General features: G+C 38.4%; 1 protein-coding gene across 5 annotated transcripts in view; it reads left to right on the top strand.

The window, feature by feature from the left end:
* Positions 1-8,295: 8,295 nt before the first annotated feature.
* Positions 8,296-13,160, top strand: part of RB195_006167 (uncharacterized protein) — a gene marked incomplete at both ends in the record, with an annotated part of 28,337 nt that continues 23,472 nt past the window's right edge. For 3 of the 5 annotated variants that reach the window (XM_064179089.1, XM_064179087.1, XM_064179088.1), the window contains 4 exons: positions 11,212-11,253; positions 11,309-11,321; positions 11,408-11,505; positions 11,956-12,070. In XM_064179089.1, coding sequence (XP_064036073.1) covers positions 11,212-11,253; positions 11,309-11,321; positions 11,408-11,505; positions 11,956-12,070 — 268 coding nt within the window. Of the gene's footprint in view, positions 8,347-11,211; positions 11,322-11,407; positions 11,506-11,955; positions 12,071-12,138; positions 12,147-13,160 lie in introns of those variants that run through there. The other 2 variants (XM_064179090.1, XM_064179086.1) reach the window with 2 other exon arrangements.

The following is a 13,160-nucleotide window of genomic DNA, read 5'->3' as shown; positions in this document are numbered from 1 at the left end:
CATTTGCGGCCTTTCAAAAGAATTTCCATAAGAAAAGGGGCGAAAAAATTACTGGGCCTGGGAAGACAACAAAAACCAACGGGAATTATCGTAAATAAATAAATAGCTTTGAGGTATTGTAGTATTTTTCATCGGGAATAAAAAATCTTCATTAGGTTGATTAAGAAGGTTTGAGAATACGTTAAAGAAAAAAGCGAAAGGACGTATTCACCAACCTTGCACTGATGGAGAAGAACGTGTCGGAAGGGTTGTTCTTCCATAAATCAAATCATAATTTGAATCTTATTCATTTTCTTCTAAAGCACCACAAAATAGAAGCGCAGTTTTAAAACACTACATTCAAGTTTTAAAACAATACATTGACATTTACACAAAGCCTTTTGCTTTAGTTTAAATCGTACTCGTAATCGTCAATTGAAAAAAAGACATTCACTGACCTAATAATTGCATACATTTTGCGCTGAAGACGCGACTTTAACGTGCTTCGATTGGAAATTGAAAGAAAGATATGCCATAAGAAACAACAACACATGCGTATTATGTGCATTACATGCACAACACTGCTGTAATTACACAAATTTCTCACATGATCCACGACACTGTGTACAGTAGGATCGTTAATTCTTCGACTTCTTTTTTTCATAACTCGTCTCAATTTGATCTTTATTATAAGTTCTGTACATTACTAGATTCATGAGCGCGAGCTCTACCGATTGAGTGTGATTTGAACTCCCAAGACCTGCCAAGGAAACACTTGGGAAAAGTTACCTGTGGGTACACATTAAGAAGGCCGAGCTGAACGTATTTTTCGAAAAGTGAAATGATAGTTACAAATTCGTAATCTACATAATATTGCGAATAATTTGACATCTCTCACAGCTGTGAGTCGACGACTCTGAAAATATTCTAGATTTAACTAAAGTGACATCTTTCAACTCCAGGAACGACCAATTATTTTCTTACAAAATCTGCAGGAAAACTATTTGTTGTAGGATGGTCTTGTCTCTTGATTTTCCAGCTCAATAGAATATTCTTTTTTTGCAGCTAAATTTGAAACTCCGGTATTTTGCATTTCTTACTCTCATTTTGGCAATTCGTAAATCGCTAACAAATTAGGTCTGTCCGCACAACACAATAGAAAGCAGTCATTGTCCTTTGAATTGCCCCGATCTTTTCTATAATGCGTCTCAGCTGCGGTCAGTTTTGAACCTGCTAAGATATGGAACTTTTCGTGTGTTTTTAGATTTTAAAGCTTATTTTTTGCGATTGATTGGAAATTCCTTCAAATATCAAGTGAATATGTTCTTCAGGAGGAAGAGATTTATTTAATGTTGTTGGTTCCAAAAAATTCTGTATCGTTCAAATTTTCATCACAAACTCCTCCAACGTGTATAGAGAGCACGCCAACCCACCGGATACCTTAGGGCACACCTCCAGCTGCGGCTGTGTTGTGATTACTGCACTTGAAAAGAATAGAATAACTACAGAGAAGAATGTTATACCCGCAGAGCAATATTCTCCAGAATTGTCTGTTTCATTCCTTTTCATTCGCTCTATTCTTTTTGTTTTAATTGCATTCTTCGCTCTTCGAAATTGAAGGAAAGTCATCAAGTCAAAGAAATAATTATGTTCAAACGAATCTTTCTACGATGACTGGAATGGAGCAAACGAGTGACGAAGAAAAATGAAGAACCACTGAACTACAAATGTAAATAGAGCTACCAAAGTGTAAATACTAAAGATTCATTATCAGAAGATTCAATTTCAAGGGTTTGCAAAGATTTTTCTTCTGACAATTTCCAAGAATAGATTAAACTATCTCGAAAGATTTCGTCTTGTAAAAAAACATTCCTCTTTGTAGTAATTCTATTCTTTTCAAATGTAGTAATTAATGTATCAATCAATGAGTCTTATTGTGTTATGCCGACAGATGGCAAACCTAATTTGTTAGCGATTTAGGAACTGCCAAAAATGAGAGTAGGAAGTGCAAAATGCCGAAGTTGTAACTTTAGCGGCAAAAAAACAGAAAATCCTGTTGAGCTGGAAATTCAAGAGACAAAATTATCCTACAACAAAAAGATTTCTTGCAGATTTGGTAAGAAAATAATTTTTAAGCAAGGTAGTGTAAGGTGATGTAAATTTTAAGGTAATGTTGGTCGTTCCTGAAGTTGAGAGATGTCACTTTAGTCAAATCTAAAAAATATTCACATTCATGGATTTATAGCTGCGAGAGATATCAAATTGTTCGCAATATTATGTAGATTACGAATTTGTAACTATCATTTCACTTTTCGAAAAATATAAAAATATGTTCACGTTGAAAATCATATGTACTTGGGCGCAATTATCTCGGACTCAGCCTTGTTAGTGTGTACCTGCAGGTAATTTTTTCAAGAAGTGTTTCTTTGAAAAAGACGCGAATCCGCGTCTTCTTCGTCTTTTTTCGAAAAACTAGCGATCCTACTGTAGTTTACAGCCGGCGAGTAACATGTGTTCCTGTTCATGAATTGCCAACGGCAGATTCGTTGATAGTGCATTTGCACTAATTTGCCTCAGGTTCCGCTGAGTTCACATTACGTGTGCACTTGTAGTCTCTGTATTTCCTCTTGAGCCACAAAGTAGTCAGTTTGTCGTTTAACGGTCTACTACGGTTTTTCTACAGTTACGGACAGGTTTCGTCGTGCATCAAGGCCTTCCAGAACATTTGTCTCCGATCGGCTGACGGTTGAAGTAATCCTATTTGGGAATTTCAATGCGCTATTGCCGACTGCACCGCTTTTTCTTACATTCCTCATTAGCAATCGAACACGTTCCTCTTATCGGTCATTGCAGTGTCCTTATATGTATTCATAGGGTCGCATACAGGGAATCCTCTTGCTCGCTCGACAATGAAATTCCGATGACCGCGCGTGTCGTGGTTGCTACGGGAGAGTGTGTTAGTTTCGTTGGCTTCTTCAAGAATAAAAATCTTTGCCTTCAGTTCAGAAGCCTTCGGTTCGATCTAGTGCTGTCTGGGAATTCTCAGGAATTCCTTCGTTTGGGGTTGAAAACTATCCGTGTAGGAAATTAGAATATTTCTATTAACTCCTTTGACATTGTTTGATTCATTTCTTGGTTTCTTTATTCAATCATCTACTTTGTTTATCTGCTCCTACCATTTTTCATGGTCACAATAGATTAACCAGTAAGAACTGACCTTCTGCTTGTTCTTCAAACTACATTACAAAGCTTCTGAATTCTTGATTCATCAGTGTGAAAGTTGCCGCTAATTGCAAACAGAAAAACAAAAATCATACAAAATTACACCGGAAAGAAACCAACTTTATTTTTTTCTTCTTTCAGGATCTTTCAAGTTCACCGTCAGTAACTTGTGGTTCACACTACAAAAGCTTCTATGATATCTAGTGGTATTGTGTTTCGGTAATTTTATTCTCCCGTATAGACCTAGTTTTGCTTCTACGTCCAAAATCTACAAAAAAAAAACGCCCAAGAACAAATAAATACTCTGCATGAACACTGAAAAACCGACGGTGAGTGACGGTGCAGCACCGTCGGCCACCGTCGCTTGCTCATAACTGCCTATAAAATGGAAACTTCAGAACAACTTTTATATCATTAGATTCCTCCCTTTGAGATCTATACAAGAACCGACATATTGTTGAGGAGGGAGCAAAATGACGCCAAATATGCGCCAAAAAGCAATAGTTGGAACCTAACATAGCCTAAGGTCATAGTTGAAAAAGTGTTCAGAGACTCAAACTTTCACATTTGGTCAGAACAGCAAGAAATAGTTGTAGGCGAGTACTTGAAATTGTTGATTTGTTATTTTTTAATCATTTTAATTGTTGTATGAAATAGCGGTTCGTCCTTACTTTGAATGCTTGTTGCAAGGAAAGAAGTTGTCAAAACAGTCTATAAAATCGCGGTTGAGCACAACTATTCCTGGGTTTTGCGAGATTTGTATTGTATACGGACATACGAACCCCGCTCGTAAACTCGAGTATCGCAAAGTTAGGAAGTCCCACTTTTCGTCTTTTTCCTTTCATTTCATCTCTACCTTGCACCTCCGTTAATCACTAGAACAGAGTTCAAATGGAAAGAACCTGAGTAGAAGACTTAAAACAGATAATGTACATTAGTTTATAAGGTTTGTTTTCTTCTGAATAGAATTTCTCGCCCTATTATAACACCTTCTTTTCATAACTTTCCATAGAAAGGAAGAATATGAAAATTCCGATTAAATTTTATGCAACTATTTCAATACTATCCTTGATTTACAAAAAATTGAGTTCGCCACAGCATTTCGAGTTGAATGACATCGTTTCCAAAGCTATTCGAGATTTTTTTTTCTATCGGACTCCGCGGCCCGGCTATTTTCGCACCTCAACCAAGCCTGACCTATTGCACCATTGGCACTCACTGCTGTAGCATTGGAAGGAAACATTGTGTGGATGTCAACTCCACATTTTATCCCAAGAAATTCAAATGTATACATGGGACGGAAAAAAATGAACACTTCACTACAATATACAATATAAATTCACATCACTATCAAAATGTTAATATTCATTCTCTCATGTTGGATTTATTAGTGCCATCTGGGTAGCTCGTTTTTTCGTTGTAGTTGGAGTCAATTTTGAAATAACAACAACAATGAATTATATAAAAAGATAGTAGTCATTGTTCGAACTACATATATAAAACAAAGGATAAGATAGTTTAAATTTGATCGTATTAATGACAGCTGAACTGGAGCGGTCAGATCAGGTAACAGTATTAACAGTCTCATCTTCACTAGAATTCGATTAATCTTAGTCCTTGATTTCATTACGTAATATCTGCAAGACATTAATTCAGAACTTTCTCCAAGCAAAAGTATGCGGCGTCTATATAAATGTTGTCTTTCTAACATTGTAGTTGCCAATGGTGCAATAGGCCAGGCTTGGTTGAGGTGCGAAAATAGCCGGGCCGCTGAGTCTGACAGAAAAAAAAAATCTCGAATAGCTTTGGAAACGATGTCATTCAACTCGAAATGCTGTGGCGAACTCAATTTTTTGTAAATCAAGGATAGTATTGAAATAGTTGCATAAAATTTAATCGGAAGTTTCATATTCTTCCTTTCTATGGAAAGTTATGAAAAGAAGGTGTTATAATAGAGCGAGAAATTCTATTCAGAAGAAAACAAACCTTATAAACTAATGTACATTATCTGTTTTAAGCCTTCTACTCAGGTTCTTTCCATTTGAACTCTGTTCTGGTGATTAACGGAGGTGCAAGGTAGAGATGAAATGAAAGGAAAAAGACGAAAAGTGGGACTTCCTAACTTTGCGATACTCGAGTTTACGAGCGGGGTTCGTATGTCCGTATACAATACAAATCTCGCAAAACCCAGGAATAGTTGTGCTCAACCGCGATTTTATAGACTGTTTTGACAACTTCTTTCCTTGCAACAAGCATTCAAAGTAAGGACGAACCGCTATTTCATACAACAATTAAAATGATTAAAAAATAACAAATCAACAATTTCAAGTACTCGCCTACAACTATTTCTTGCTGTTCTGACCAAATGTGAAAGTTTGAGTCTCTGAACACTTTTTCAACTATGACCTTAGGCTATGTTAGGTTCCAATTATTGCTTTTTGGCGCATATTTGGCGTCATTTTGCGCCTTTCTCAACAATATGTCGATTTTTGTATAGATCTCAAAGAGAAGAATCTAATGGTATATAAGTTGTCCTGAAGTTTCCATTTTATAGGCAGTTATGAGCAAGCGACGGTGGCCGCACCGTCACTCACCGTCGGTTTTTCAATGTTCATGCAGAGTATTGTTGTTTGAAAGTTTCGCCTTAACTGAACCATCGGCAATCCGGTTACAAGGTTCCAGGAAAAGTGCTCGGGTATTCTTCATCTTATTCTACGTAGCCTATCCATGGGCGTCATGTGATCAACTATTTCTCAATTTCACGGACCATTGTTGCCATTCTATTTTATTAAATCATCTCTCGCCAATCATCATGGCTTATTCAATATACAGTAGGATCCGCGCCTTTTTCGTCTTTTTTTCGTAACTCGCCTCAATTTCATCTTTATTATAAGATCTCTATAGATTTATTATAAGATCATCAATAGAATCGTGAGCGCGAGCTCTATCGATTGAATGTAATTGGAACTTTCAAAACCTAGCAAGGAAACAGTTCCCGAAAACATTACCTGCGGGTACATATTAAAAAGGCTGAGTCCGAGATAATTGTGATCCAAGGATATATGATTTTTGACGTGGACATATTTTTCGAAAAGTGAAATGACGGTTACATATTCGTAATCTACATAATATTGTGAATAATTTGATGTCTTTGAAATTGATAATAGTAGAAGATAATAGTGGATTTTTGAAAGATATAGTGACATGTTTGAACTCCAGGAAGGACCGACATTACCAGCTTAGAAATTGCTTTCTTACAAAATAAGCAAGAAAACTACTTGTTGTAGGAGGATTTCATCTCTTGGTTTTCCAGCTCAACAGGATTTTCTGTTTTTTGCAGCTAAACTTACAACTTCGGTATCTTGCATTTCTTACTTTGATTGTTGGCAGTTCGTAAATCGCTAACAAATTAGGTTTGCTATCTGTCCGCACAACACAGCAGAAAGCAGTCTTTGCCCTATGATTTGCTCCGATTTCTTCTATAATATGTCTCAGCTGCGGTCAGTTTTGAACCTGCAAAAATATAGAACTTTTCATGCGTTTTTACATAAAGCTTATCTTTTGCGATTTATTGGAAGTTTCTTCAAATAACAAGTGGATGTGTTTATTCTGTGGATATGATAGTTATTCTGTTTTTTTTTCAAATGTAATCAATGCGGTAACACAGCAGCAGCTCGATGTGTGTCCTAAGGTATGTATCTGGTGGGTCGACGTGCCTAGAAGTGTTTAGATCTTCATACACCACGGCGACTCCCGTAGAGAAAAGAGATGAGGCACAATTTATGAAGATAAATGATCATCGTGGATCACCATCTATATTTTCTCAATCCTTCCTCGTTTTTTTTTCATTTTTTCCGTTCCTTATCACAGAAAAACAAAGCATCTTTCATTATTCAAGCTTGTCTGTGTCCGGTTACCACAGAACCTGACACATTTATATCTGGAAAACCATTCCAGTTTCGCAGTTCCTCCTGAAATTCAAAAGAATTAAATTATTTTTTGTTCCCCTTGAAATTTCCATGCTCCTAGGGGATGGGTTTATTTCTTGTCCTTCTTTCCTAAAATGTTATGCAGACTGTACATATGGATGAAAAAAGGATACCTATCAGTATCCCTTCCCCATCTGTAATCCTGAATTAATTACGCAAAGATGAAAGATGACAAATAATTTTTAATCGTCCAGCAACAACAACACATCTGCTAATATTTATAGATCTGCAAAAGTACACTTGCTCTAAGGTGTGCTTTTGCAGATTTCAATCAGATGCATTGAATTCACCTCTCTTCGGAATTCATGATGCTTTGATAGAAAAACCGTAAGTCAAATAGGTGTACTCTGGAGAACTTTCTGGAAACGTCCAGTAATACCCTGTGCCAGTTTCTCCTTTGTTTCTTCTCTTAGTTTAGTTCTTCTTTCAATTTCTTCACTCCCGATTCTCTTGATTCGGTTTCATCAAATCAAATTCTAATTCCTAAGCTCCGAAACAATTCATTCCCTTAGAGTCCCGGGTAGTGCGCAACTTAAAAGCTCCTTATTCCCCTTTTTATTTCCATAAAATTTCTTTTTCCACTTTTCTTATATATATATATATACATATATATATGTGCCTATATATACATATATATATGCCTGACTATGCCATAGCCAATAATCTGATTCCATTTCACATGCATTCGGAGATTGAAAGACGCAGAATATGAAAAAGCCCCAAATTAGCAATGTTGGCGTCATCACATTTACTTCCGCCTTCCCCGTCATCCATTCGTTAAGACAAAAAAAAGACATTATCGGTATGCGAGAACGTGGGAGGACATGGATCACTAAGAATTGGAGGGTGTTTTTCCAGTCGAAGTCCAGTAAGAGCTCTTAATTGATCCGTCGCTTTATAAGGAAGAACTAATCTTTTCATGTGAAGAGAAAATCGCCAAATCGCTTTGCCTGAAGTTATGCAAGTACTGTACATTCTCCTGGTTTATTTCGTTAGGAGCACGGCTGAAAAATAAGTTTAAAAATTAAAAATTTTCGTAAGTGTTTAAGCTGTCACTACTTTACTACTTATGCTATTGTACTTTCTCTAGAAGTGAGACGGTGCTATGTGTGAGCTGAAGGATCGTGAAGATAGAGAAATTCCCCCTTCTGGACAAGTAAACTCTAATCGTTGTCGTTGTTCAGTTGCGCTATTTACGCATTCCGTAGGCGTTCTTGGTTTGTAGGAGTGATTCGCTACTACAACAACGAGCGTATAACACAACACAATAACCATACTTCAGAGAGTGGGGGTCTGCTAATTACAGTAGACGCGTCGGGGTCACCCAGGTCAACACAGTACCTCAAGTCACCAAGGATTGCACTCATCACTGTGTTTGAGGTGGAATGAAAGAGCAATGCGACCACTAGCTCTCGAACTATAACATCCATTTTCTATGAAGTAGAAAACTGTTTTTTCTTCGTAGTTACTTGGGGAAACGTCGGAATTGTCGATGGGACTTTCTATCAGTTTACACGATGTATTTCTCATCGAGAACAGTGACTCATCAGATTTCCGGAACTATTCGTCATTTCTCTGCAAAAAAAGACGCTGCTATTGAGGGGAGTTGCGCAGTGTTGCACAATCCAGGAAATGCGAGACATTCTCATGCCATTAAGTGAATAGGCGACCCTGGTCCTCCCTCACTCGTCCTCCATTCAACGGTGTTACATTTTGTATTATACATATATATTTTATTCATAAAAAATTCCATCAAGTTTGTTCTGTCCTTAAGAAATATTGCCTTTGTTGGACGATTTCTATGTATTTTAAAGGTTCAACAAATAAAAGTATCAATCCAATTGGAATGCGCCAACGCGTTTTACTGTAATTCGTTGGGATTTTTGGAACGCGTGTTGGCCCCTACAATCACATGGGGGCCAGCCGAGGACGAGTCGGTGTTTCTATTCGATAAATTGGTACCAGACGGCTGCCACCAATTTATCGACTTCGGAGAGGCGGAAGGCTTGGTTGGTACTGAACCGCCGACTGCGCTACACTCACCCTGTTCAACAGATAAATCCAGCAAATTTAGGTGATATGATGGTTGAACGTTGCTTTTCTTTTTGTTTTGAAACGAAACGCTCATCCTCATTCTTCTCCCTCTCCTCCCTGTTAAGTCCTTTATTATTCACATGCGCATCTTCAAATGATCTTCAGAAGAAAAACACTTCTCCGGATCATCTGAAAGATTGAGAGATGAAAGACTGACGTTTAGCTTGCAGATTCCTTCCATTGTTATCATGATTATCTTTATAACTAAGCGAAGTAAAATCTTGCAGAAAGATAGGACCATGCGAGAGTTTTCAGTTCGAGGTGTCCATTTTCCGTCGTTCTCACGGATCTACTTGTGTTCGAAAAAAAAAAATCAGCGTTCGACAACCACTTTTGCCTACGGAAATAAAATAGACAGCTTAGCGTTGTGAGTTGGACCCAGCGCGCGTACGCACTATTGCACCATAAACCAAAATCGTCAGATCGGACCGGATCACTCGTTTAAAGCTGAACATCGGGAAAGCTGAGAGTAAAGAGAGGATGTGCTCAAGCAGGAAGAGGGTATTTGGATCTCTCAAGCCCAAGTCGATTCGATACGTCGCGGTTCGTTCCCTTTCTGGCGGTAACCTGCAGAACCTGCGAGATCCGCCTGCTTCGTTTTCCAACGCTTCAACCTCTGGGACAAGGGATTTAGATCTTAGAAAATCCCAATAAAAATAAGGAGCCGAAACGTATGAGAAATCCGATGGACAGAAGTAGGAAGAGAAGTCACACTTTTCTCAAAAATAGTAGGAGTTGTGCACTTGTCGCACTCAGCTTTAATTTTGCCTTCGAATTCGATAATATGAATGTGTTCCATACGGCGCATATGGCTGCAAAAATGCCGAGAACCGAAACGCTTCACACGACGCCGCTACCAATATCGATTACCAATATTTTGGAGCTAACACCTTCTGACTCTCTGTTTCCAACTCAACTCTCCTGTCCTTCTGCAGTTTCTAGTTCCATTTTCCGGAGCAAAATAGAGATATTTGAGAACTGTCGTAACTTTAAGACCTCCAAACTCTTTAATGAATGCTGCAAGCTGAACTTCTAAACATCTACTATGACGTTTTTTGTCTCGTGTGTGATATGGAGCGAAGATATACAAATGCAGCGGTTTGAATTTTGTGAATGTATAAAAATCGCCAGCAGTTGCTTGAAAAAAAAGATGAGCATAGAATTGAAAGGAATTTAAAGCAACACTTTTATCATTTTATCCATCACTTTTATCACAAGACAAAGGAGGTGCAGGAAGAAAAAAAAAACGAGGGAAGGTCTAGTTAGGATATTCGCCTTCCACAACAAACACCGGAACACGATGCTTAGAAATGTGCTGTGCACGGAAATGGAGGATTCTCTTCACAGAAACAGCAGAATAGACCAAATAATTAGTAAGGAGACCTTTAGAATACGTTATGGATCAAATAAAATGGAACGAATTCGATCCCGTTACTGTCTAAAAAGAATAAACAACATGAGACTGAACTAAAGCGTTGCACCAGTTACCTGATGACAACAGTTCCTCAGCACCGCTCGAGACTTGGGAACTGGGGCCTGACCCGAGAGCAGCTGTCCACTCAGTGCAAATGAGCCGCGGATCACCAGCTGCCCCAGTCGACATCGCAACGACAGCATCGTTGTCCTCTGAGGGCGAGCGGACGAGTTATCCGCGACCTGGATCTCTTTCAAATCTTAAATTTCTTCCCTCTTTTCCTTTTCGTTATTTTTCACTCTCTAGTCCTAGGAGGATGCGCTTCACTTCCCCGCTTAAACTTTTTTTTTTCCGAAATAGGCCTTTCTCGAGTCTCTGAAGTCATTAGGAACTTCTTTATCGCCTTCACTTTCCCTTAATCACCTCGTTTTAGTTTTTTTTTTTCGTATTCGTGTTGTATCCCTTTATGGCTATTGACATATTCTGACTACTTCATCTATTTCGGTTATTTTCATGTTTCCTTTAGTGTTCTCCGACGTACGAAGTGAAGTTCCGGTTTTTGCTGTCTGAACCACCGGAATCGACTTCCAAATCCAACGACACTAATGAGAACACACACGATAGTAAGAGTTTTTGTTTTTGAATTTTAGTTTTCTTTTTGTGGATAGCATTTCTGCGCCACTAGTAACAAATGTGTGTTTTTCTTCAGGAGCTAGATTACCCTCCATAATGAAGCGACGTCTAGATCTTCATGAAAAACGCCACCTTCTTCATCCCGATGATGAGGTGTTCGAGGAAACTTTTGTGGTGAGTTGACTTTACTTCGGCTCTGTGTCATTATTTTTTTTTCTCATTTTATCCTCAGCTTTATGATCCTTCCTGTTTTCTCCAGTCTGGTTGCTGCTTTCGTTTTCTCCTTTTTCCTCGAAATGAAAACGTTTCTTTTAAATCTCCCCTTTCTTCTTAGTTAACATAAATAATGCGATATATTTTGTTCAGGTAGAAAGTATGTTAAGAAGTAATACGATATTCGGAAGGAATTTCGAAGACTAATAATTGCAATACTCGCGTAACCAACCCATCACTTCTGCTATGTTTTTTTTTTGTTTAACATTCTCCTCAGACCGTTTTATCCGCACTTTCCTGTTGATTTTTTTTCTCTCTGCAAGTTTAACATATGCTGTGGGTAGTCAGAAGTCTTTGTTTAAGGATGATTGACCCAAATTCTCTAGAATGTTTGCAGTTTCCTTTTTTCAGCTTGACCCATTATCTCCCCTTCCGCCTGAACGTCGACCATCACATAAACAGTCCGAAGATGTCTTCGTAGAACCTGAGCACAAAAAACGAAGAAGGCGGGGGAGACGTCGATCCGGTGTGTTCCAGAATTTTTATTTTTTTTTATTCCTTCTCACATTGACGTTGATAATATCTGACGTCCAGGAGTATAACTGAGACCGATTTATTTGTGTTGCGTGTCTCATCCTCTGAGAAGTTGGAACTGTTGACGACTTCTTCGACTACTAGGGATGTTATGAAGTTTCACTTCACTCGTTTTTCTCCTGAGACATTTTTTATATGCTCACTTTTTAATTTTCATCTTTTATATGGTCTTACCGCCTCCCTTCTTCTACATTAAGTCTCGCTTGCTTAACTGCTGCTTCTCAGCTCAAGATTGTCATTATAAAGTTGTTTGTCTTTTTCGTTGTGGTTTTCTTAAAGGCAGCATACCAAAAATCTGAGGTGTTGAGGGAAAAGACAGATGGGGTTGTAGATCGCGGAATCAGAGGTGGTTCTGGTCATTTTGCCTGGATGTTCTTAAGAAACGGCGTGCAAACCACTTTGTTTATTCCGAGGTACGTTAGAACGCTCCCCTATGCACACGTTCCGGTCCCCTCAGCAGCCTTTTTGTTGATTTCAGTTGAGTAGGCTGGTGAGAAGATTCGAACGACCGCACTTGGATGCGGCGCGTTACAACTGAAATCGTCCCTAACGTCGTCTTCCAAGCCGTTTCTTACGACGATCAGGGAGAGATGAGGGGAACCACCCCTGATCCCACAATTTACAAATCTAACTCTAGATTTTCCCTCAGATTACTTCACCACGTCAGATTCGTGGTATGCTGTCTTTAAGCATCACTTGCTTACTTTATTTCATCTTTTGGCAGATAAAGATCACCTCCAGAATTTCAGCGTGAACTCAGATTTAATCCGTAACCCCGTATTCAACGTTTAACGTTATTCAACTGGATTTCCTTGTAGTACACACCTTTCCTTTCCTCATTTCAATTCCAATTTTCATTTCATTCCAGGCTTTACAAATGTAAAAAGAAAAGACGGATTCGCAATTAATTACTTTTTTCCTCTAATATTTTCGAAATTGGAACATCCATATAAGCACGAGAAACATCACAGAAGCAGAGTTCTCCGTTGTTCAAAACGAATTATGAACCCCATTTCCATCAA

This window comes from Necator americanus, chromosome I (genome assembly GCF_031761385.1).
Source record: "Necator americanus strain Aroian chromosome I, whole genome shotgun sequence".
NCBI lineage: Eukaryota > Metazoa > Nematoda > Chromadorea > Rhabditida > Ancylostomatidae > Necator > Necator americanus.
Note: the sequence above shows the minus strand (reverse complement) of the source record. Positions and strands in the feature narration are given on the sequence as shown.